This window comes from Panthera uncia, chromosome C2 (assembly GCF_023721935.1).
Source record: "Panthera uncia isolate 11264 chromosome C2, Puncia_PCG_1.0, whole genome shotgun sequence".
Classification (NCBI taxonomy): Eukaryota; Metazoa; Chordata; class Mammalia; order Carnivora; family Felidae; genus Panthera; species Panthera uncia.
Window position 1 is genome coordinate 109,470,607 of NC_064810.1, and position 27,508 is coordinate 109,498,114.

General features: G+C 36.7%; 1 protein-coding gene across 13 annotated transcripts in view; it reads right to left on the reverse strand.

Moving 5' to 3' along the window:
- Nucleotides 1-27,508, reverse strand: part of MBNL1 (muscleblind like splicing regulator 1) — a 205,460-nt gene that overhangs the window by 128,433 nt on the left and 49,519 nt on the right. For 5 of the 13 annotated variants that reach the window (XM_049629666.1, XM_049629667.1, XM_049629664.1 and 2 more), the window contains exon 2: nucleotides 20,487-21,527. The exons of 6 other annotated variants lie outside the window; for them this stretch is intronic. In XM_049629666.1, coding sequence (XP_049485623.1) covers nucleotides 20,487-20,660 — 174 coding nt within the window. In that variant the 5' untranslated portion in view covers nucleotides 20,661-21,527. Of the gene's footprint in view, nucleotides 1-20,486; nucleotides 21,528-21,761; nucleotides 26,627-27,508 lie in introns of those variants that run through there. 2 more of the 13 variants (XM_049629665.1, XM_049629671.1) reach the window with 2 other exon arrangements.

The following is a 27,508-nucleotide window of genomic DNA, read 5'->3' on the forward strand; positions in this document are numbered from 1 at the left end:
AAAAGAAAGAAAAGAAAAGAAAAAAGAAAGAAAGAAAAGACTGATAATGTTGCTATCCTGGTAATACCACTTCTCCTGTGCAACTTTTGAAGGGTAAATATTCTACATAAACTTGACACTTTCCTAACAAAGCACTTTACTAACAGAGAGCTAATATTGTTAGAAAAATAACTGTATTGTGCCACTGCACCAACCAATTATCATTCTCCATTAGGGACATGGGCTGTATATACAGCCATGTTTCAGGAAGCCTGAGCAGTTCCCTATGTTCTGCATGTACAAGATAACATACAAAACATGGCATGAGGGCAAATAAAGGCCTGTTTCAGAAATTTACAAGAGAACACAAACAATCCACTATAATGCCAGAGCAACTTAACTGTTTGAGTCCCACCATAAATGAAGGATTCCTTACAGAAACAGTGTATATGTTGCTATCCAACAAACGTCCCATTCCAAGAAAAAAAAATTCTCTAAAGTTGAATTTAAAAGCACATAAAGTCTGCTCAAAATTATTGGTCATGGTCAGGAAGAAACACTGCTTTCAATTCATGAAACCCTTAACAAATGCCAAGGCTATACCGAACACCATACATACAGAGGTGATTAATGTAAGCTTCCCATGCCTAAGGAGCTTATAAGCTAGTGGGGAAAAAAAGAAACATGAACAAATGAACTGTAAAATCAGGTACAATGTGATTCATTCTATGATATGTAGAATGCTAGGGAAAAGTAGAGAAGAAGAGTTAGTCGTTTCATAGAGTATGTCTCTTTTGATAATTACTGTACAATGAGAGCCTCTTAGAAGTAAGAGCACAGAGGAAGAATTAAATTCACCTGTCAACTGCAACCACAGGTTGGGTACAGATGCAAGAGGTTAGCAAACAAACAAAAAGCGTCTGGAAGAATCCACTGGCTATTGTAGAATTTAAAACATAGAGTATTATATATGTTACTATAATTTTAAACCATGTCCTGTATATCCTTTTATTAGTTTTAGAACAAACTTGGGTATATACATACATACTTTTTTTTTCAAGATCCTGCTATTAAACAGCAAACACGGTAAACCTTTAATGACACCAGTCATCAAGGCATCAGAATAGTCAAGAAAGTAATCCACCTTAATAGCAGTAAAAAGCAGTGACCTGACCTGAATAGCAGTTTTCATCAATCAGGTGTGTCAGTAAGGCCATTTGAGAGAAATGGAAGACAAGATATTCCAGTTTTTGCTCTGACCTATTGACTAGTCATATTTAAAAGTTCCTGATGAGCTTAGGATCTTTATGACTATAATTGAGCCCTAACCTCACTGATGGCTCCTCAGTTTCCAAATCAGTAAAAAAAAAAAAAAAAAAAATGAATTGTATGACATTGTTTCTAAAGACTCTTCTAACTGCAATCCTAAGAATCTAGGCATCACTGGAGTTCAATAGTGAAAATGACAAAGGAAAAAAAAAGCTTACCTCTAAATATCAAGCAAAACCCTTGAACATTATTACATAAACAATCCTTTAAAATGAAAAAAAATCTTAAATTTAGGCAACAAAAATGTCAGGTTTTCCATGGAAAAACCTAGCACCTGAGGTTTTCATTCTTAAAATTTTTATAAAGCTTCACTTGCAGTGGAGTCTTGACTACAGAGTGATTTGCCTTCACATAGCTTCTCTGGTCAAAACTTACTCTACGTGGAACTAAGGCTAAATCTCAATTTTCTTTCAAGTTACTTCAAAAATACTAGAAACACTTCCAACAGTACACATAAAAATGAGATTAGTAGGTTAAATGCCAAATTTAAACATTAACCTCGTATTGAAAAATGACAATAATCAAGGGTGCTTAACTAGCCAGCATATTATAATTTGCAAGCTGGCTGCAGTCTGTGAATGACTGCAGAGTGTCTTTTATTTTTTTAATCTGTATTGATTTTATTTCTATTCTTCAAATTGACATAAGAGCTAGTCATGGCTTAGAAACCAGATTTGCAGCCTGTCCTTTCAAAGATCTATGCAGTAATGATAAACCCCGTGGTTGGAATCCATTCAAGCTCACACTGAGCCCTGTCACCGGGTGAAGACTTGCTGTTGGACAATGCATCTTTTCAAACCACCTAGAAGAGTGATTTTCCATAGATCAAGCCCTATTTTCATTCAAATATAGTTTAAAACCACATGGTGGAATAAATTTGCAGTAATTTTATTAACCTAAAACATTTGATCTTTAAGTTTATGATGATGCGGTGTTATTTGTGCTACTAGAATAAAAAAAATAACCGTTCAAGAAATAGAATGGCCAATGTTCTGCCACGATGGTTGAGCTAAAATGTACAATGATGTCGCATCATTTCTTGTTGACTTTCAAGATAATATTCATTAAATAATTGGAAATGTATGAAGCAGTATCCTTTTAAGGAGTTTTGTCATAAGAGAAACACATTTTAGTGATCAAATCACTTTCAGAATGTTGATAACTTGAGATTTCATTTTTCTTCCAACGATGACCTGTTTTTCTCTAGAACAGTTACTCAGAAAAATATTTTCAGCCAGTCATAAGAATAACTTCCTTAGAAGCCCTTTCCTTTGTACTATTAAACAGTCTGGAAAATTGCTTGCTTGACTCATTCATGCTGTCAAAATATACTACAGGCTAAGGCTGACCATCCATTTTCCATTTCCTACAACAACACATGCAATTTATGTATGAAGTTCCAAAGCTACAGCATTTGGGGTCTCAGTACCATTTTCATGCATTGTTAATTTGTAAAACTACATCCACACAGAACATATTTGCTATGTCTGAGGACTACCACTTATGCAAGAAAAGTTTCAGACATTTAAATCCATTTTACTCAAAGGTAAAAGGTCAAATGAACAAAAGAAGGTCCCTAAGTGATAACAGACTATCATCGCTTTTAACTTCAGTGCTATAAATAATTATCAATCAGAAATTCGAAGAGAACACAGAAGAGTTATTTGGAGATTACTCTGTTTGGAGTTATTTGCAGATAATAAATAAAATACGTAAGAAATACAAAATTCTGTACCAAAAAAAGGTTATGAAGTCAACCATGTGATCACTGAAACTCCACATTTGTGGACAAACATTACAAGGCTTAAAAGTAACACTTTTTTTTTTTTTAACCAAGTGGTTATTATAAAAGACATAGCAACATGAAAAACACACAACATATGGAAACCTGCTAATTGTAATCAACATACATCAAATAGCATTTTTTTTAGGGAACAGAGATCATAGGGAATGTCATTTAGAGAGAAAAACTATTCTTGAATCTGAAACCTAATGGGGACATCAATGAAATGAAGCGACTCCATTTTCTAACTATGAATAAGAAATTACTCAGTAGGTGGGATTATTTTGTTTTTACCAATCATGTTTTAAAATTTATCTATGGTGCTAATCAGAAAGTAAAAGCCAGCTGTGTGTAAGAGAGTCTGGAGCATGCAAAGGTTTCCAGATGGTTCTATCCTTAGGAAAAAGAACACACATCTTCTATGTAGATTGAGAAGTCATGGCAAAACTACGACGTTCCCTGAATCTCTCAGCAATGTTAAAAGAGTGTTTGTTAACCAGGAACATAGAGCTGTTTAAAAATATATCTGGCTCTGTTTCTTGGTTTAGAGATTTCAACTGAGTAAGTCTAGGTGGTAGCTCAAGTGGTGGGGGGAGGAGGTGAGGAAGGGGGAATATACTTTTCCAAGTCTTTTTTGCTTTGTGCCGGAAGCCTGGAAAAGTACCCGAGATGCTGTTTGGCACACAGTGGGCATGCCACGTAAGCTGTTGACTCACATGCAATTAAGGGAATCCTACTGTTAGTATGGTCGATCACTAGGCAGGGGAAAGGTTTGGGTCTAGTAGGTATTTGAAGGGTAAGTGGTCCAACTGGCACCATCTTCTATACACTCTCTACATTCAATGCTGAGCTTTTCACATTTCTACTGTTAACAAGTTGTGAACTTGCAGGTCGTTTGAGGCCGGTATTTTAATAGGCATTTAAAAAAAATCATAATTGTTTATGTTTCCTCATTCTTCAAAAATCAAATGCTAGCCAAATAAACCAGAGGTAAGAAAAGGTTGTAGATCAAAAGCCCTGGAAGATATTAACATAGGGACAGAGTGGTCCTTCTTCAATCGTTCTGAAGTAAATATATTCTGAAAATGTAAGCAAACAAACTTTGAGGTCATAATGCAACTAGGAAGGATTAATAAGGAGCACCTTTATTGACACAAAAGTCACTTTCATTATCAGTATCTCAGTATTGTTTCCTGACCTAATATTTCTGTAAAAGAAAGAGAGAAAAAGAGAGAGACAGAGACAGAGAGAGAACGCACAAGTGCATGCTCTTTGACTGTTGGTATTATCTGTAGAGACTTGTCTGCTGGAAAATGTTTCTTTAACTTTGGTTTGGCTCCTACCTTGGAAGCTGATGGGAAATAAAAACTTTTCCATGGATTAGAGCCAACTGAGCTGCTAAAACAAAAGGTAACATTCATCAGAGAACCATGGTACTATGATCTCATTCTGAGGGTTAATTTTTTTTACATTAAGTGTGGGCTGTCTAAAGTTTAGAAAAGTCAAACAATTTATGTTAAAGAAACTAAGTAAATATCAGCCTTATCTTACATGCTGTTATATACACCAAAAAATATTTTTAACTATGAAACATGAAACAGTAGATTAAAAAAACTCATTTGATTCCAAAAAAAAAAAAAAAAAAAAAAAAAAAAAAAAACAAACCTCATTGGTTCCTAGCTTGATTATTTCACTTAACTTTCTCTCTTCACAATCCTCCCAAAATGTGAGTACCCCAGACAGGTATACATCCTACTTATTACTTCTACTTATATTCAATAATATGTAGTTTCTTCATGAAACCATTCTTAAAGAGAAGTAAATTTTTATCAATAAAACTTGAACATCTGAGGGTGCTACCCCCCCTTAATTTTTAAAAGAAAACCCCAGGTTTTACACATCTGCTCACTAAATATTAGATGACCATTTAATTCCAGGAAGGCCTCAGTGCATAATTTTTGGCATCTTCTAAAATGCTGAAAACAAATTTTATTTTCCTGTCCTTCTGTACTTTTTCCTGATTGTTTCACATGTTAAAAGCCTAAATAGCCAACTCAATTAAATAGACTGGAAGCATCTCCTTTGAACATATATTTGATCCTTTTTCAACATCAAGTAATACAACTAACTCAATGCCACGTACTAAATCAATGCACAGAATGGAATGGGTAATAATCGATATCCTTAACAAGAAGGCAGTGGCACGGCTTAGTAAATCAAACTGTAAATGCACAATTCATATTCTGAATTATATATAACAAAAATGCATACACTACTGCAAAGGAAAAGCTGAAGCTAGCTTGTAGGAAACTAATAGGCTATATTATGCCTGAAGAACCAGTAAAATCAGGAGGCTGGGTTTTTCTCTTCTTCCTGCAAAAAGTGTATACTCTCCTATTTCAAACCAAAGTCAAAAGTCCCAGGCTTGTGAATTAGGCCAGCACCTTTAAAACCTTACAGAGAAAGAGACCATTTTACAGGGCTTGATTTGGATCCCTATCAAATTCTGAGTCGCAGTGAAAGGGGGAAAATGAGGATGCGGTAACTAGAACATCATGGACTTGGCTACTTCTTTAAACCTTTGAGGAAGTAAGTGGTAGATATTTTACCAAGTAAGCAACTCTGTATGGGCATAGAACGAATAAAGTAGGGATAGTGCAAATCATGAAAAAAATGGGAGTTTAATATTTAATCTGCTACTCTGTGCTGGTACGTTACTGAATAAACATCAATTTTATTTTTGAAAAAAAGTCTTAGGTGAGTCTTTTAAGAAGAAATTTACATAAATAATATAGTGTCTGAAATATCAAATGTGAATTATTTATTTTAGACCAGCATAGAGCTAAAGAGGCATTAGTTTTAAATGACATTAAATTTGGAACAGCTGGTTACAACCACTTTTTCATTCATGGATAACTGCATTTAGAAATGGGTTTATATGCACAGACAATGATACAAACACTGTATTTCACTAATATTACCCCACTGAGTTCAACGTCAAGTGATACACATGTTGAGAGGTTAAGGGGTATTTTCTCTTGGTAACAGGTAAGTGAAAAACCTAGTATGTGATAATGCACATTTATACATCAAGATAAACATTGATTTTTAATTTTTTTTTTATCAAATAATGGATAGATACCTTTGGTACAATATGCAAAATGGGTGACATTTTATTCTGACCAGAGGCACAGTTCCTCTTAATAGGGGCGGAAGGTAACGTAGACTGAATTTCAGCACCGAGATCAGAACAACACTAGCTGCTACCACTTATAGAGAATTTACACAGAGCGAGACACTGCATGAAGTGACCTGCATTATATAACCAATCTCACTGAATCCACACGAACCTTCAAAGCAGGTATTCTTAGCCTCATTTTATAGAGGAGGCGCAAAATGACTGACACAAAGTCAGTAGGAAGTAACTGGTGAAACCAAACCCAGATCCAGCTGAATTCACACTCTGAGCACTTAACCAGCTCTTACTCTTTGCCATAAATGTTTTTGTGTACAGCTTTTACAATTATTCCAAAGATCCCACTTTGATTCAAATTCCAACGTAATGTTGGGACTAACTGAAAACCACCAATGGCCATATTCTCATTATTGCTGGCACAAGTATTTATTTGCTATAAAGTAATATTCATTATAAATTTCACCCCAAGGAAAAGAACACAGAGGCCAATCTCGACATTCAGAAAACACCAATCAAACAATCAATCAAGCCAACACTAAAGTCAATTCATGAAGAAAATGCCTAGAGAAATAAAATCAAAGGACAAAAAATACTGCTTTTTCCTGTGATCAATTTTGTTCTAGACACAAAATAAGTTTGACTTTTATGCCAAGTTTGAATTTATATATCAAAGACAATTTTGTCAAAAATCTTTCTAATTGGCTGTCTGACTAAATTCATACATTCAAGAGAACAGCCCAAAGGCTTGGAGTTTCTCTAAGGAAAAGATCCTTATAACACTAGGTATTGATGTTAAAGGTTGTCTTTTTGTGGGCGCCTAGATGGTTCAGTCAGTTTAGCTTCTAACTTCTGCTCCAGTCAAGATCTCGGGGCTCCTGACAGGCCACAGCCTGCTTAGGATTCTAGCTCTCTTTTTCCCCTCTGCCACTCCCCCACTTGCACCTTCTCTCTCTCTCAAAATAAATAAACTTAAAAAAAGAAAGGTGTCTTCTTTCTTTTCCCCATGCTATCATTCATCCAATTGAACTGCTCTGTGAGGATATGTATTTCCCACAGAGCCTTTTAAACCATGTAATGAACACTAATATTTGAGATGCATCTCTTAGAGGCACCTGGGTGGCTCAGTTGGTTAAGCATCCGACTCCGGGTCAGGTCATGATCTCACAGTTCATGGGTCTGAGCCCCGCATCAGGCTCTGTGCCGACAGCTCAGAGCCTGGAGCCTGCTTCAGATACTGTGTCTCCCTCTCTCTCTGACCCTCCCCTGCTCATCTCTGTCTCTCTCTGTCTCAAAAATAAATAAACATTAAAAAGAAAGGTACATACATCTATTAACAGTCCAGGATTACAATTTAAACTGATATATACTAAATGCCCAGTAAGCCCAGGTATTTTACATTCTTAAATCCATGTTTTCCTGAGAGCAAGCATGCTTTCTGCAATATCACAAACAAAATGCAATCAGTGGTCCTAATATTCACAAAGTCATTTTTATTTCAATTACACAGAATGCAAAAATCTTAAAAAGAATACTGTGAAATATTTTACAATTAAGGTATACAGGGGCGCCTGGGTGGCACAAGCATCCAACTTCAGCTCAGGTCATGATCTCACAGTTCATGGGTTCAAGCCCCGCATCAGGCTCTGTGTTGACAGCTCAGTCTGGAGCCTGCTTCATATTCTGTCTCCCTCTCTCTACCCCTCCCCTGCTTGTGCTCTCTCTCAAAATAAATAAACATTAAAAAAACTAAAAATAATTAAGGTATTCATATGAAAACATTTCCTCTCATTGGATCTAAATATTTCAGCAATATTAACATGGCAGGTATTAGGCAAATATACAAAAAACTAAAAGGGACTACTAAAATTTCATTCCTAGCTAATTTTTAAAATACGATTGTTTTAAAAAAAGTTATTATAAATACCTTAAGTGACACATCAAACATATAGACATTACAACACAACCCATTGCAGAAGAGGCAGGTGAATGGTTTCCTCTAGATTTTAATTTTATAGAGCATAACTTATAAAGACTCATGAAGGCTTTTAAGCGTATTTTTTGCACGTTTCCAATATTATCATAAATGCACAGTAAAACTCTTAGGAATGAAATCTCAGCCTCTCACAAAACAATGTCTCATATATTAGAAAACCATGACTTCTACTATTATTTTAAATAAGAAAGCATATTCTATTTTATGCAAAAAGAAAGGAGAGTTATGAAATGAAAACCTTACAAGCTTTGTCCTAGAATCCTGAAATTCTCATTTGTTTTTTCCCAAAGCATCCTATTATTCTGGTATCAGTCTGGCAGGGCTTACAAAATTCTACCTGATCTAAGGCTTATGTTCTCTATATTATCAGACTTCTAGTTAAAATTCTAATACAAATTTCCCATCTTAGGTGAAAAAATATTATTAGTGATTATTCAGGGATGGTTTTCTGAATTACGAAAAAGTGTGAGTGATCATGATTTAAAAAACAGAGGTGTCTTAAATGCAAGCAATTACAGTGACTCAACAAATACTTGCCCAATTATGTCCATCACTCTAACATGTGGACTCACAAATAACAAACGCTGTATTTCATACACATGAGATCACGGTGCCGTGCTTCATACTACTGCCAGCATAAACAAGTTCAAGTTAGAGTGAAGGCTCAAAGCTCAGCCTCTGAAGACAGGCTACCTGTGCGGAATCCCAGCTCAACTGCTTCCAGACTGTGCAACTCTGGACAGATTATTTAATCATTCTGAGGTCTCCGCATGTTATCAAATCAATACATAATGATCAAATCAGGAAGTAAAATTAACCATGTCTATATGTGTTCCCTAAAAATCAATCTGACTCTAGTTGATCTTGGTAAATGATAGATCCTGATGATGGATCCATGTAAAAATCAGTGGTAAACCCATTCTGCTTAATACAAACACACGGTTCCTCTTGCACACACATAACCATAGTTGAAACTTATCTGCTCTTCCTACGCAGACTATGTAAGAGTTTCCAATGTTTTTCTTAACAAACCTCCTCAGACACACATGAAGACATTTACTGTCTACTTATGTTTTACATGGGCAAATTTGTGGTCTACTGGGAAATTTTAAAGAACAGAAGAGTTAAAAGAATGTTTTATTATTCTATGATAATTTTAATCTTCATTGTACTTCTCTGAAGCTCAAAAGCTATCAACACCCAAAAAGACAGGGGGGGCTTATGAGTCATTCACCCATGCAGCAGGATTGCCCGTCATAATGTCTGCTACAGAGCAGGCTATAAATGACGAAATGAGGAGGAAGAATGGATTGTTTCCCTTTGGTTGATATGCAGAAGTGGCAAAACCTGTGGTCTGCAATTTCTTTAAATTCGTAAACTTTCAGTATAAAAATATGTTTCTGAAAAAACATTTCTCCTCCAGCATTATTTATCCTTAGTGAAAAATACAGAAGCCAAGAGTAGCTCAGAAAGATTTTTTAAAATAACATTTTTGCATTTCTCACTACACATACTTAATCCATCGTATGTTACATGTTAAGCTACTATACGTTAATTATAGTTTAAACGCTTTGTGGGAGCTACCTAAATAAATTCCACCAGGCAAAAACCTGCAATGTAGATGACTCTTCTTCAGTGTAGGCAATGACTCGTTAGTTCATCTGAATGTAAGCTGACCTGTGTGTGTGTGTGTGTTTAAATATACTGGATTTTCTTATGTGGACATTTGTTTTCAATTTACTACTCTGCTGTGATTCATGGAAGGCAATGTCTTGCAGTAAAAGTTCATAATAGCAAAGAAAAGTTCAACAAATAAAATCAGGATGATAATCTTTTCTCATAGCTAGATTTAGATTTCATGAGTTTCCACTTAACCATGAAGAGATATGAGATAACATGAAGAAAGATAGTTCATTCAGAATACAGATCTTTCTCAACAGGATTCTTTATATAAATAATGAATTCTTTAGTTACTTCTTTCTTCATGGTTCATTTCTGTGTTGTCTCCCTTAAAGGAGAAAAGGAGAATTGTTTTATGAAAAGCAATGTCATCTACCAAAGAGGAATCTTATTTCTGGCACAATAAATTCGGCTATGTTTTCTCAACCCCTTCCCCCCTTCTTTTTTTTTTTTTTTTTTTTTTTAATTTGGCCCATTTGGTAAGCCAACACTCTTTAGTTTTAAAAGCTTCCTGGGATTGGGAGATGTAACTAGACTTATTTTCAGTCTATGAACGATTTTAGAATATTAGATGAGCAAAGATATCTGAAAGCAAATTATCGTCTGAATGCAGTAACATGGAAAAGAATGAATTACAGATGTAATTTATCCGTCACAAGCAGATCCTAAACACTGATTATGTCCGTGCTTGTGCAGAAAATTGAAAATGATAGAAAAGCTCCCCAGCTTTTCTAACTTTAATTTTCCATGTTTTACTTTGTGTAATTTACTGTCAACTATTAACAGCAGATGCTTCTTGCCTTATTTGAGAACAGCCTGGACATAAGTATAAGTGATTCTGAAACCCAGAAGCCTTACACAACAAGCCTGAATTTTATGCAGAGAGATCAATTCTAACTTAACTAAGGGCTGCTGGAAAGGAGGTGGGTGAGGGGTGGGCTAAAAGGGTGATGGTAATAAGGAGGGTACTTGTTGGGGTAAGCACTGGGTGTTATAGGATTTTAAGTGATGAATCACTAAATTCTACTCCTGAAACCATTACTACACTATATGTTAACTAACTTGGATTTAAATAAAATTTAAAAAATAAACAGAAAATAAAAATAAGTAAAATAAAAAAAAACATCAGCATTACTTCAATAATGTTAGAGTCTAAAAAAAAAAAAAAGAAATTCTAACTTAAGGCACCTGGAGTCCCATGGGGTCTTAAGAAAACAGTACTGGATCTCAACAAACAGTGAATCTCAACCTAACGCAAACAGAAATTAAAAAGCAAATATGGTTGGGGCACCTGGGTGGCCCTGCCAGTGAAGCGTCCGACTTCAGCTCAGGTCATGATCTCGCAGCTCATGAGTTCAAGCCCTGTGTCTGGCTGTGTGCTGACAGCTCAGAGCCTGGAGCCTGCTTTGGATTCTGTGTCTCCCTCTCTCTCTGCCCCTCCCCACCCCTCTCTCTCTAAAATAAATAAACACTAAAAAAAATTTTTTTTAAGTAATGTGGGGCTAAAATACAGGTGGTTCCCAACTGGCCAATGATGATCCAGGAACAGCAGTCCCAGTTTGGTAGCCCATGGCTGGGGGAACGCTCTTAATAGAGATTCTTCTATTCATCTCTTCCCACTTGAGGTCTGAGGGTTAGTAGTTGTGAGAGGGAAGGGAGGGGTAAAAGGAAAGATAAATCACCAGAGACATTTCTGTCTCCCTCCCCTTAGTTCCTTTTTCACAGACCCTCCAATTGCTGTGGAGAAGTTCCCCCTCCAAATTCCATCATCACTAACATACTGGTTTCCTTGTTAGCAATTAGCCCCTTAAAGACTTTTTCATATCTCTCCCAAAGTTTGACATAGAAGTGTTTCAATTATACTCCTTCCAGAATACTCGTCCCCAGACCTGCTATATGCCTTTCTTCTCATATCTGGGTCTTTATTGCTGATCCTTTCACTACACTCTGTGATAAAACAGCTAGAAAACAAAATATAATACATGTATTTTTTTTAGTTTTGATATTTTCAGGATCCACCAATGCTACTAGTAATTATAAAGCAACAGTATCAAAACAACGGCTACACTTTAGAAAACTTCAGGAAAGAAAGAGAAAGGGAAGTAGCTGGTCACTAACATTAAGTTCCACAGTGGACCAGACTCACAACCAACAAGCTGGGCATTTGAAAAGAAAACAAGTTGAGCTTTTAGGGTAGGCAGGGGGCAGGGGGAGGATTAGTTGGAAGACACTGACAAAGAAGTCTTCCCACCCTGAATAAACTTTGGACTATAGTTCCGCATCCCACACCATCTTTAGTCCCTATTGATTGTGAGCCACTGCCCTGCTGAAAGCCAGTCCTGGGGAACAGGAGCAGCCCAAATATGGAGCTGGGGAGCCTCCTGCACTGCCTTGCAGAAAGTGTCCCAGGAGTTTGGGGAAAACCATCTCTCCTGCATGAGGCCCAAATGAATTTCTGGAGTACCAAACCGAAACGTGAAATGTATCTTTCCCATTCAAACAGTTTGACAAGGCAGCTGAGGTCTTTGATACTGGTAGTACTTATGATGTCTGATAAGATGGCCCTCATAATGCTTCTGTGGAGCTTCCTGGGTTTTCTTATAACCATATTTCCAGGCTATTCTTTGCACTGGACTATAACTGGAGCATCCTCTGGGTTACCTGGCTTCCCAGGGCTGGCCTAATCACTTAACCACATTGCTTCTATGGGGAAATGCTTTCTAAACAATGAAAACTTGGAACATGGCTTTTTTTTTAATTTTTTGTATACATTGGGCGATGGCTATATAGTTTCTACAATGACAACTTATTTAAGATGATTAATTTAAAACCTTTTTCCTACATGACCACGTATTTGGAACATGTAATATTTGAAAGGTGGGTGCATCTGCTATCTTGTGCTATCTTATACTCACTCATTGATCTATTTTTTGACCTAAAATATAATTATTTTTGAGTATTTGCCATTTTAGGGTATATATTGTAAATCCGCCTTAAACATTAATTTTTATTCTTATGCACTCCTTTGTTGGATCCTTAGGGATATGGATATGTAAATTAAGAAGCAAAGTTTTACAGGAAAGTGGTCAAAAGTACAGGCTGTGAAATCAGGTTACCATGCTTGGAGTTCACATTTTACTAGCTGAGTGACCTTGTGCACATCACCTAACTTCTCTGTACCTTAGTGTGGTCACATGTAAAATCGTAGGAATATCAGTAACTGTCTCAAATGAGTTTTCTGTGAGGACTAAATACTATGAAAAGATAAAAAGCACTGAAAATACTGACCAGCATATAGTAATTTTCAATATTACTTCATTTAATTTCATAGAGGAAGTAAAAATAAAATATATTTGTGGAAGAAGCAGAATTAGATATTAGAGTAACTACAGATTCTTCTGTCAAATAAAATCACTTGAGACCTGTTCTTATGATATGCATTCCTGTTATAGTTCAGTTATAAATAACAATATATAAAAATATGTCTTGGCAAAGCAAAAATAAAAAATAATTTTCTTTTTCTATATAAGTAAAAATCAATCCATGTGTAGTATGCCAGGTTTTATTGACTAAAAATATCATGACTTCAAAGGGGGGGGGGGGGAAGACAACTCTGGTTACCCAGGACAGTAGACTGATGATAGGTTTGCCAATATATGAATATATAAGTTTCTCTTCAGAGGTGGCCTCCCTCAGCACCCCACCCTACATACCTAGGTATTTTTCAGTGTGAGTTACTTGACTCCAGATTTTTTCTGGAAAAAAAAAATTCTGTAACTCTTCCATCCCAGGGACTGCCCTCCTGAACGTCCATTCTCCCCTTCTACCTTATCCACCCAGAGGCACAATTTTAATCAGGACAACAGTAAAAGACTATAGTTCCCACAAAGGAGCAAAGGAAGAAAAAAAGAGAGGAGGGGCAACCAAGAAACAGACTCTTAACTATAGAGAACAAACTGATGGCTACCCGATGGGGGAAGGGTGAGGGGACAGGTAAAATAGGTAAACGGGATTAAGAGTACAGTTATTATGATGAGCATATAGAATTGTTGAATCACCATATTATACACCTGAAACAAATGTAACACGGTATGTTACCTGTACTGCAATTAAAATTTAAAATTTTAATTAAAACAAACAAACAAACAAACAAACAAAAACAACTATAGCTCCCAGCTATCCTTGCTACCAAAATCAGCCACTGAGAGACAAGAATAAATCACTGGGAGAAGCTTAGAGGGCCACTGTGCAAAGAAACCTCAGGAGGCTAAGCTGTGGTTTCCTTTGCCCTCACCTCTTTCTGCTTCCTGGAATGAAGATATGATGGCTGGTACTGTGTCGGACATCTTACAGTTTTGAAATAATCCTAAGATTGGAACCCATGTGCTCCTCACAACTTAAGGGTGAAGACACCCCAGTTCTAGTGACTGGGGAGTCATCACAGACTTGCACAACCGACTAAAAAATAAACCCTTTATCTATGTCACACGCCGGGGAGGGAAAGGTGCCTCTATTACTCAATGCTGGACACAATTCCTTAAAGACAAAATATCCAAGTAACTTCTCCATAACTCCGTAGAGAAATATAAAGAAGGATCAGACCCAACAGTTCCGAAGCTGGACCATTAGGAAGCTGGAAAGAACCAGAGATAACACAAGGAGAATAAAAGCCAGAGACTGCCAAGGCCCAAAGGTATCCAAGAGACAGCCTTTCAATCAAATTATAATCCAGGAGGACTTGTAACTATCAGTATTTTTCAAAACCCAAGTTCTTATAATATAGAAAGTTTTATCTCAAACAACAAATCAGACTTTACTTCAAAGTGATAATCTTTCAACATGTGCCAAAAGAGAATGAATCATGCTGTAGGTGATGTGCATTTCAGGTTATTTGCATGAGAAATATATATTAGATAAAAACTCTGTAGTTGTTTATTATAAGTGACTATTAGAATAAGATATCCTCACCAGAATTACTCATTTATAGTGCAATTCACAAGGAAATCACTATTCTAATAATTGATTATACTTTCAAACAGCTAAGTAATTCTAAGGAGCCTTTGCTTTTAGTTACTTTTACCAAAGTTTCTGCATATTAACAACCATCAATAGTGCTAAATCAAAAACCATCTCTTTAGTTAATCCACTTCCACTGACTTAAAATTTTTGACCTGTTAATATAGAAAATTGGTCCCTTATCTAAAAGCATGGAATGTGTGTTTGCCAAAGTTAAAAAAAAACAAACTCAAAATTTCCTCAATGCTATGTCTTTGTAAGAAAATAAACTTGGCCTAAGACTGTGGGAAGGCAGATACATTGCTCAGCATGAAAGGTAACAGATTAGTGATGTTGATAGCTGAAATCCTCTACTTATCCTTGGCAAGGAAAATGACAGGATAAGCTTCCCAAACGAGGTCCCTAGGTGTCTGTGCTGGAACTGAGAAACATTCAATTTCTCACCTCTCGCGTGAACTGTGAGTATGTCACACACATCCTGGATGGAAGATTGGCCCATGCCACATGGACTGTTTTAAGTCCATCACAGCCTTATACATGGAATTGTTTTGAGGCTATTTGTGGAGACTCAAAATTCTGCATTAGTTCAGAAATCTAAATTACAATCAAAGATTGAACTCAATTCTTAGTGCCACATTGCTTTAGGTTTAAATTGTTTGTCACACCTAGGAACTGAAGGAAGGTTTAACGAGAAAAAGATAAATAGAAGCAGCGTACCAAAATCTTATGAAAGGAAAAAAATAACTAGTTTTAGAATTAGTGCCTTAAAGTAGCATGACTCAAAACATGACTTGAAATCTGTCCAAGTTTAAAAATCTTAACTCATTTAAAAAATGTTTTTCTAAAAAAAATTCTAACTATAAGAATATAAATAGGTAAGTGAATAAAATTGTAAGCACTATCAAAGCAGCTATAGCTATTGAGAATTTCATTTAAAAAAAGATGCTTATCACCGTGCATTCACAGGGTATTCTTTACAAAGCTGTGAAGATTCTGCTCAGGGAATATAATTTGAACTCGTACATGATACGCATGGCTTCACACGTGATGCCTTATAGTTAGTTCATCTCCTAAGTTATAAGGGGAAACAAGATAGTCCTGTGTCAACCTGTCACTGAAAGACACTGAATATGTACCTACAGAGTTACATGTATACATAATCATCCATCCAAGTTTTTCATATCACATGGGAGATGCCATTAACAGAACAACAAACAGTAACAACAACAAAACGCTTAGTAAAAGTTACTCCAATTAGGAGCCTACTACATCAAAGTTTTGATTCAAGATTTGCAAATATCTGAAATTTGTCTGAACTTCGCAAAAATCACTTTGGCAGGATTATCAAGTAAGCCAGTTTAAAAGATATGATGAAAAGACTATGCCAGGAACTTAGAGCAGCAGCAACACAGGCAGTTGGCACGTTGAAAATACACTGTGCTCACAATGGAGGACCTCCTAAAATATAACTATAAAAACCTTCAGGACCACTTTATAATGTCCAGTTATGCCACCCTGTCCCTGTGTGACCAACTAGACACTTGATTTGCCTTACTGGCTCTAAATTTTCCAGTTGCTCATTTACCTGGATGTTTACGTATTTGTATATCTCCTAATAGCTGAATTCAATTATTCTGCTAGGTCGTTAGAGGCTCTTTAAATGTGTTCACTCAGGATCCTTGATTCCATGCTGCTCTGCAGTGGAATCTGACCCCTGATGTGTCTACAACAAATCTGATTGGCTGTGCTACCTGTATACACAAACGTGTATAATAGTGAAATGAATCCTTAATTATCTTAAACTGCATAATTTGATAAGAAAACAAGTGACTAAAGTTTTCAAAGGTAAAAAAAAAAATTGCTAGATTTTCAGAAAATAGACAGTAAATATAAAGGTTACATAGCCCTTCCTCCAACACCTGAAAAATGGACGGACATTTGAAAAAGAATAATTCAGTAAGCAATAGTCATTTTGAGTTGATCACATGGTGAAAACATATTTTTGTATTAGCATAAATTACTTGACATCACAATAAAATACATTCTGTAGAGTTTCTTTAAATCAACTACCTATGTTTTAGTTGAGCCATTATTACTAAACAAAATAGGTAACTTGCCAATTTACTGTTATTTGAATCATTTCTTAAATACAATATTCTAATGGCAGCTTTCAGGGTTGACATTTTTCTTTCAGTTTTTTTCTCTTTGGTATCCCTTTCACAAGTCATAAGGAAAAAAAAATCCTTTACAGCATAAAATAATCTCTTTTCAAATGTTCAGGGTGTCTGAAACAGCCAAAACACTCAAATCTACAGTGTGTAAGCAATCTAATTCTCAATCTGAATATATTCTTAGACTGTTGTAAATTGTTATTGCGAGTATAAAACCAAAATTAAGTTAGAACGATCAAGCGCTTAAAATATTGTTTAATTTATAAACTAACACACATTATTACAGCTTCTGGTCTCTTATTGTTACCATTCTATTCCCAACATACTTAATATATACATATATTCCTAATTATCATGTATTCTGACTTTACTTAGCAACACATCCATTATGACAAAGAATTCTGTTTTCATGTAGTAAATTTAATCTAATTACTTAAACTTTGAAATCAACAATACGCCACTGAAATACCATCAGCTAATTTTCTTCCTATTACCTTTAGTAATATGCCAACTTATTTCTTTTGCATAAATACTGTCTTGAACTGTTCAACTTCTGTTTTTAATGAAACAAATTCTCCTCTTCTAAGTAGAAGTCTGCTATGGACGTAAGTCACCTGGGAGCCTGGCCAAAGTCTGAAACAGCACAGCTGAAGGGTACAGCCATTTCACAGGGTCCTCTCAGAGAGTATTTGGTTTGCTTTCCTAACTTGCTAAAAATAGTAGATTACACAGGCTACCTCCATCTCACGGCTCAAGAAGTCACAAAAGGCTGGACTATGGATTGTAGACATACATACAACACATTTTATTAAAAAAGTGAGAATATTACATGTTTTCTAAATTCCTTCCATTTACTCTCCGAGACAACACAAATGATCTAGTGGTTATTGGCATGGAATTATGCTCCTAAGACTTCCAAATTTCAGAACTTCAAGCACGAGTCATGGAGTTACCTTAACTGTTTTAAAATACGTTTTTGATCTATTTTAGTCACCAAATTGAATACAGCAAGACAGCTATCTAAAAGCCAGGACTCTAAATACTGTATTAAGAATCACAGAATGTGTTAGTTATAAATACGTGTCTACCAAAGGTGGGTTTGGAAACATGAATACTTAATTACATATTCAAAATGTGTTAAATGAATTCTTAATATAGTCATTTCACTAACATTTCAGGAGCTATTGTTCCTGCTATGAACCTCCACACAAAGTTGTGTTTATGTTTTTCCTCTTGTTCAAATCAAAATATTTTACCAAGTTTTAGACACTATAAATTAAATTTTAGTTTCTCATAGAAACAAAGAATGAGGACAAAGTTTGCATTGATTAGCTGCTATAATGCGTTCATTTCATAAGTAAATTTAAATCTTAAAATTACTTGCTATTAAAAAAAAAAAGTCCTTGATGTGGCAGTTGAATCTTGTTAACCACACAGCAATGCTGCCGTTTTACTCAAAGGGAGCCTGTTCTGTGTCCACAAGTGAGCAGCCACTAAAAAAATATTTTGAGATGGAAAAATAGCAACTGAATTTTAATGTTTCACAATGTTTCCAAATGCTGGGGAGGCAGGTCTTCTGTGAAACCACTCAATGTCACAGCCAAGTTTAATGTCCTTCATTTTGTAGCTACGAGTGCACCATCAACTGTCTGTAGGATTAAAAATTGGATTTACTAGTAATTGGGTCAAAACAGGGTTACTTATGGACACAGCTGGTTACCGACAAGGGTAATTAGCCCTTTGCCCCTCATTTTACGGGTCCCCGTCTCTAATTACACCTAAATTCAGTCAGCAGGAATTTAGGAATACATAGTCACAAAGGTACAAACCACTGTGCCCTTCATTGATGCCTTTCAAAGGAAAGAAAAAGGCCTCATGGTAATCTATAACTTCTGGCTTATTGATCTTTAGGACTATAACATTAACAATAATATAACACTATAAGATATCTTTGTTGTTGTGAATGCCTCCTTTGATATCCCACTCTGAAGAGAATATCCTTGAGTCTTTGGTGAAAACTTTAGCAAAGTAAGCAGCCCAACTGAGCCAAGAAGCAATTAACTGCAATAGACAACTCATAAGCTAACCCATATAACAAACACATCAGGGTGAGTTATGAGTTAACGTTTGGGTTGACTATATCAGTTAATTCACCCCATGTTATTAAAGAAAGCATTTTTATTACAATAGGAGGTTTTGTTTTGTTTTGTTTTATTTTGTTTTGTTTTGTTTGCAAAAGACAAGATGGATGTACGAAAGTTTTACTTCCCTACAGATGCAGAAATGATAGTGACTCCTGTCTCACAGGTTCAAAGAGTGAATTATACTGACACATTAGTATTCAAAGCCAATTCAATTAAAACCAAGTAAGTAGAAAGTACCTAGGGATCTTCACATTTCTAGTCTTGACCTTGCATGTCAGAATAAGGATACAATATCATGCTACCTTTTAAAAAGCCCATTTTCAAACTTGACACCTGAACTACGAAGCAATGATATTTTTGAATGTCAAGATACACTAAAGTGGATCTCTCAGTACCATGGTGCCCACAAAAGCTTAACTTTTAATACTTCTAGCTGAGACAGTTACAAATTTTAAAATAATCAGGATCCAAAAAAAATGAACTAAGTTATTTTACATTAGAATTTTACAAACTAAAACAAAACAAAACAAAACAAAAAAAGCCTCCAAATAATAGTACTTAAAAGTTTCCACTCATTTATAAAACTCAACATTCAACAAAGTTTATGCCTCAGATAGGGTACTATAGCAACAGCAGCAGAACCTTACTTCTATATTTTCCACAAAATGCATTGATTCTGGCTTTAAAATAATATGCTTATACAATAAAAAGGAGACCCATAATATTAAAATGTTAATATAAAAAGTCTATCCAAGTTTTACTGCCAGGAAATCTGTTCTTTTACAAAGGTAACAGCAACTTTACAAACAAGGAAAAACAAATCATCTTCATTCAGCTATTGCCATGGCCTTGTATAGACCATGCATATGCTAACACACATATTTATCTACATTTACTATTCCTATAGAAATCGACATTGCTATGACTAAGTTAAAAGTATGCAGACACTTTCTGTTTTAGAAAAACATCATTACATCAAAGGACTGATAAAGTTATTCATAACAAACAAAGTTTGGCCAGAGTTGGTGCCATTGCTTCTCAATAAAGTCCCCCACCCCAAAAGCATCCATAAGAAGACACCATAGAACTAAACTATTAACAAAGCAATCCATAATTCCAAACTCAGTGGACTATGTGTCCATATCCCCTTGATTCAATCATTGTGTATCCTTAAAATAATATAATATTTACTCACTTTCAATGAATCAAAGCAGGCGATTACTCGTCCATTTTCAACTTGGCAGCTTTTCGAAGGATGTGCAAATTTACATTCCGTGTCTGGCCGTGAGCAAGTCCCCCTTTGGAACTCTCTACATACTTCCAGTGTTAGCCATTTTGTGTCCCGAATTGGTGTGACACTAACAGCCATGTTTAGATTTTACAGGTAGTTAAATTTTGCAGTGAAACCAACAGACCCAGCCCCCCACAAAAAAAATAAAAATAAAAATAAACCCAGCAACAACCAAAAAAAAAAAAAAAAAAAAACCCCCAAAAAAAAAAAAAAAACCTCAAAAAGCTGAACTGATAAGACTGTAAAAGGCTGATGAAAATGTCCCCTCCAAAATACTTTTTTCCCCACTCCCTGCTTTAAAAGTACATGGAAAACTGTGTTGTCAATATCAAGGAAAAGATCTCCCACTAGAAATTCACAGCATGAAACTGTTAATTCAAGAGGTTTTGGTTTACAGAGAAATACTAGAATCGTAAGTAGATGAACGTTTAAAAGTAGGGCCTCGGATCAGCCTTGTGCTCTCAGTAACCCCTTCCCAGTGCCAATTTGGAGCCCAAAATGCAAGCATGAAAACGTGGCAGACCCTTTGACACCGAATTTCCAAGCTGCTTTCAGCAAAGTTGTCTGAAAGGGAATCTCCTCACAGCTGAATTTGCAATGGAGTTTGGTGGTGCAATCGGTATTGATTAGTTTGGCATAGACAGATGCAGCAGTTTAGAGCAAATCGAGAAACTGATTTTTTTTTTCCTCCTTGATTTCCTGGCAGAAGAGATCTGACTTTTTCAGCAAACTTTTCTTTTAAAACTAAAGCAGCCTAGGGCAATGCCAGATACTTAGAGCTTTTGTCTTGATTATAAGTAGAAATGGGGGTGTCTGGGCTAGAAGTGGAGGGTGGATGTGCTGTCGTCACAGTCTAGCTGGCAGCAAGCAAGGCAAAAGCAGAGACTGCTCTAGAAGCGGGTCCAAGCAGCAGAGACGTCAGGAAAGGCACTTCTTAGTACCAACCTGTAGAAAAAAGAGATAGGTTAAGATTTACTAAGTAGCACTTCACTGATGTCCTACAGTATCACAACCTTGCCATGTGCTACCAGACTAAGTAATATTCAAGTCAGCTTCTCTCTCTCTCTCTCTGTCTCTCTCTCTCTGTCTCTCTTTCTCTGTCTCTTTCTCTCTCTCTCTCTCTCTCTCTCTCTCTCTCTCACACACACACACACACACACACACACACACAATACTTACAGTGAGGCATATTGCAGCCAGCCATCGTAGATTTATTAAAAAAAGGGGCCGTTTCCCCTTGTGAAGCAATGCATGATAGAGAGATAACCAATCACAGATAGTGTTGCAGCAATATTCTGGGCAGAAAGCCAATAGTGTGGGTTGTCTTATGAAAGGTCGCGCCTGTCAGACGTTCATTACTATGCTATAAGCACAGAAAATGTCCATCAGATGTGACTTATTCCACTGCAAGAGGACGAGCATGTGGGTTTTGAATTTACCCAACATGCAGTTAGTGGACTAAACCATGTTAGTTTCAAAACAGCTTCCAAGACAAGTCCAAGCACTTGAAGATCATCGCCGGGGAATAAAAAGCAAGGTTTAAAAATTGCAGCTGACTTCCAAGCTGCTTTTCCCTCCGGCTCTGCGCAGGGACGGGCACTGAACAGCCTGCTCCTGCTGTCCTGACACGTGAATAAAAAAGGAAAGGGGTGTTTACAAATGGTACATTCTCCTGACCTATCCAATTCACTTCCTTCTAAAGCCCAAGTCCTGCCCCTCCACTGAAAGCAGCACTCATACTGTAAAACTATTCCATTCAGCCGGCAGACACTTTGTCAATATATCACAGGCGGGCGAGATAGGAACAAAAGCATCCTTTATTTGAACATTTTTTAAGCAGAAGCTGAGGTCATGTGGGGGAAAAAAGGAGTGTAGTGTTGTCAGTGTGTCTGGCAAATGTGAAGTCAACCTCAGGGGGGAGAGTGATTCCATCGCAGAAACATTAAATATTAAGTGAGCAATTTGATTTGGGCAGCGTGATGTACTTCAGAGGTACGGAGGAAGCCAGAGGTTGGGGGCTGGGGGATCCCCTGTTGCCTAATGATCTATGAACTGGGAAGTACAAGACTGCTCGTTATAGCAGGGTATTTTTGCTTTTAACAACTTACTTTCTTTTTCAGTCAGGATGGAAAAACTTTCAGAAAATGCTTAGTAGTTATAGAAACAAAACTACACGTTTCTTTTCCTTTTGAGTGTTACCAACAAAGGAAACAAAGCTTCAATAACTCCAAAAGTTTCACACTCCAAAGAGGCAATGGCACAATATAATAAATAGTGTTTGATCACACTTGCTTCTTCAAAGGCCAAATATGGTCAATTGGAAACTGGAATATAGAATATGAATGTAGAAACGTAGAACATATATATAGACAGATAGATATCTAGCAGAATTTTTAAAAATTTATTTTAGGATTAATACAGCCACTCTTAATACTAATTAAAAAAACAAAAACAAAAAAACAACAGATACCAGGTAGGTGAAATACTGTAGTAAGACTACAACTTTTGAGAAAAGTTCTAAAGAACCAACTCATACCAATGCTCAAGAAGTACTTTTGTTTTCAAAAAACTTTCTGGTTCTAATTTCTGGTTGTAGAAAAACAAAGTTGAGTCAGTCGTAAACTCAAAGATTCACCCACCCTTCTGGATCTTTGCTCCACATTCAGAATTTCTCAACTATTTTGGACCTTCAGCATGTACCCATCTGTGGTCAACAACCCCTGTTGTCTTTCCTGCTAAAATTTTCAAGCACTTCACCTGCAACCATACACCTCCTTTGGAAGCCAGCTAAGAGATCACTTCCTCCAAGAAACTTCCAAAATGTCGCTTTATCCATCCCTGCCCACTCATCATTAACATGTCTTTTCTGAATTACTTTGGCATCCCTATACAGTGTGTTGTTTGCTTACATGTATGACCCACAAAACTATATGTTTCCCCAAACAGAAATAAACCCACTCACCTCATAACCCCAATGACCAGCACAGGCATGGAAAATGTATGGAGCTCCATAACTTGGGTAATTAAAGGACTGATTACTATATCTGTACTGGAATGACCTCTAGGGTACAAAAATATGCAAACACATGCATGAACAACCATATAAACACATGTGTAACACCACACATGAACACAAACACACACCTGAAAACACACACACACACACCCATCAGTGTCTCTATCAATTACTATATCGCAGGGTCACTTAGACCCTCCTGCTGTGTAGGAATCCTCCCCCAGCCCTGGACAGCTCCCTCTGACATTCCACAGGACAGCTTTTTGAAAACTTCAACACTTTCAAGCCCCTTCTCTTCCATATTCTGCTCACTAACAGCAGACAATGATCTTCCGTGAAACAAATATTTCATAGTCAAAACAGGAGCCCTTAGGCATGAACTCCCTGTCACCTTCCTGCCACCCATTTTTACACTATCTTTCTGCATCTTTCTTTTGGTCTCCCAGTTGTCCCTCCCCTTGCACACGGTCAGGCTTCCACCTTCACTCGTTCCTTGTCAAAACATCTTTCTCTTCACATTCCTTCTTCTACCTTTGAATGACCTGCCTTACCTCAACTCTTTCTCTCGGTCCTCAACATGCTGAAGTAGCTCCAAAATAGAGGAGGCGGCAGGGAAGGAGAAAGGGACCCCGCCTAGCTATGCATCCTCCCCTCCCTAATACTCTTAATCAGCTGTTCCCAGACCAAGGGCTAAAGAGCCATCTACACATGCCGTTCTTCTGCTTCTTCCGTTTTGAATCTGTATCACTGTGACCTCCACACTCATTACTTTACTGTTAAGCAATGGCCGACAAAACTCCAAGTGAAGCCAAATCCAAAGACTATGCTAGTCTTTATCTTTACTTGACCTCCACCAGCTCCCTGTTAAAGGTTTCCTCTCGTCTTGAACTGACACATTCTGTCCTTTTGGTTTCTCTCACTGCTGCCCCTCTAGTATCTTCCCACATAGAAAGGAGCTGCCAGGAGCTGGGGAAGGTTCTTGGCACATGCCATGCTGTTGTGGGCTCCTGGGACTTGTTACGTGCTAGCCCTTTGTTTGGTTTGACAGGTACGTCCTCACCCCTTCAACCTGGTAAATCTCTTCTCCTTGTTTAAGCTGCTATTCAAATATCACCTTCTCTCTAAGGCTGGGCCAACTATGCTAAACATTGTTCCACCTCAGGATATTCCCAGTACTTTTTATCTCCTGGTGCTTTTACCCCCAAAGTTATAAATTCCCTGACAACAGGATCTATTGCCATGTTTTTTAATCCCAGTTCCTGGAATATAATAGTTGTGTTTAAAATATTTGATAAATGAGTATTTTATTCAAATTGACAGAATAGACATGTATATAAAGGACATGTTCCGAACAGCAAGGAAATATTTCATCATAATCTATGGGGACCAAACAACATGAGAAAGGATAATGGTACCCTCAGAAATACCTTCGCTGGTTGGTGGTTATGTCTAAAGACAACCACAGAATCAATTTCTAAAGCTGATTATTTTTCCTTTTTGATATGTTACAGGCTTAATCTCACTCACGCATAAAATATCCTTTAATTAAAATGCTTGCAAATGGGTATTCTGGATATTTTTATTTTCTGTAGCAGAGATACTCTAGTCACTTCAAAAAGGGTTATCAACAGAATTACAGATATATACGTATTGGTAAACTGAAAATACTACTTACTTGTAAAATATATAGGCAAATGTGATAATCAAAGTGTTTACAGTTATCTAGGCACAGAGCCTGGGCAATCAAAATGGACACCAACCTTTATGCATTATTAGTGTAGCTGCACCTGCCACTGTGGGTTCCAGTCCTTGATACAGACCACCAGGGGGTAATGACCTGAGATTATACCTAAATTGCTAATATCAGATTATGGTCTTGTACTCCTTCTCTTTATTCAAACAGAAGGGTTTCAGGGAAGACTGGAAATCTTCATAACTGAAGGTTTTGGTAAATTAAGATGGTATAGGATTTGGATCAATACTAAATTTCCAAAACACTGTTTCAACTAATAATGGATGTTTATTCTATAGAGAGAGACAATGTTTAAAAGTATGTGGGTGATGTCCAGATTGTGAGAATTATTACAAACATGTTTGCTCTAAAAATGTGTTGTTTGTAAATAATTACTGAAGAAAATATTTCTCCGGTAAAGATATTTACTAACAGATAAATTGCTTCTGAGGTAAATTTCTGACCTATATTTCGACATATTATAATAAACTTCCCTGAACAAAAAAAAAAAAAGATTGGAGAATAGTTTTACTGTAAGAATCAAAGTTTTTTAAAACCTACATAATAAGCCCTCTTTTACCAAATGATCAAATCCCTAACACTAAAGAGCTCCTCATTATGCAACACGTCCTACAAATAAGTATATTCTGCCATAAGAACCAAGAACAGTGCACTCTCCTTGAGTGATTATCAGAAATCACATATACTTTCTACTTTAAGTTATGAAGGGGGAAATAGAATAGAATGGAAAAGAAGAAAATATAAAGATAGAGGAAAGGAAGCTAAGAAAAGGACCAAGGATAAAGTAAAAAAGTGTGGGAAATTAGTAATAATGAATCTCACAGCAACTGATGCATATTAGCATGAAAACTGACAGCGGATGGCTTCATATAAATATCTATTTAAGGGTTGCACACATACTGCAATAGAGGATAAGCAGACACAAGGCATGAGTATGAAATTCTGTTTTGGAGAACTGGATGGCCTCTATGAGCATGGTTAAATTTCTTAGTCATATATGTATAATAATCATTTCAGTTCTTCTGAACCAAATATAGGCACTTCGGTCCTACTGCATCCCAGAGTAGTTAGCTGGGAATTTGGGGGACTTTTTTCATAAGCTTTTGATTTTGAAACAGCTTACATATTGAGGAAGTTAACAGAGTAATTACTTGAGGGTTTGTTTGTTTTTTTTAATTTATTAAGACAGCTTTAATCTAACTGGAAAAGATAGCCAACTTCATCATCTAATGTTCGAAGGTGACAAGAAGCGGCCCCTTGCCCTAAACCATAACTCCCCCCCCCCCCACCCCAGGATCACTGATGTCAACAAGTCCATAATTAGCAATGCATTACTTCAGGGAATTAACTCCTGGTACAATTTTGCCCAGGGCTTGCCCCAAATATTAACAGAGATTTCAGTATACAAACCAACTAATCATTTCAGGAAGCTGTACGGCCATTTCTCTACTCATTAAGGTACTAAATAGAGTAACAAGGCCATTAAGTTATTACATGGGGAAAACTATGGTCCGAATGGGTTAATGCAATCTTCAGCAGTATTCAACTCCATATAACAAAAAGCTGAGATCAGTGTTTCTCAGCAAGGGGTAAGCACAGTACTGGTAGCACCCATGGCAATTTTAAGTGATGCAGAAACAACATAATTTTAATAGATGCATCAGAATGCAAAAACTAGCTCATGAGCCTGTGATTACATGCATATCATAACTTAGAAAGAAGCTAACATTTAATATAGTAATTTACGAGACTATTATAAAAAAAAGCTTAAGTAAATATATTGACAACATCATGAAAGAGATACGCAAATAACTGAAGTTTTAGAAACACTGCCGAGAAAAAAGGTAACTTTCAACCACACATCCTCTGGAATGGCATGCCTACTGTCAAGATGGTCTGCCACTCTGACATTGCACGGGCTTAGGGTCACAAAGAAAGGGAAGTTTACTAACTCAAATAAGTCATCTACTGTCTGTCAAAGCATTCCTTTAAAATTCTAGTGGGCTCGGGGCACCTGGGTGGCTCAGGCAGCTGAGCGTGGAACTTTTGATTTCAGTCAGGTCATGATCCCAGGGTCATGGGATCAAGCCCAGTGTCAAGCTCTATGCTGAGCATAGTGCCTAAGATTCTTTCCCTGTCTCCCCTCTGCCCTCTCCC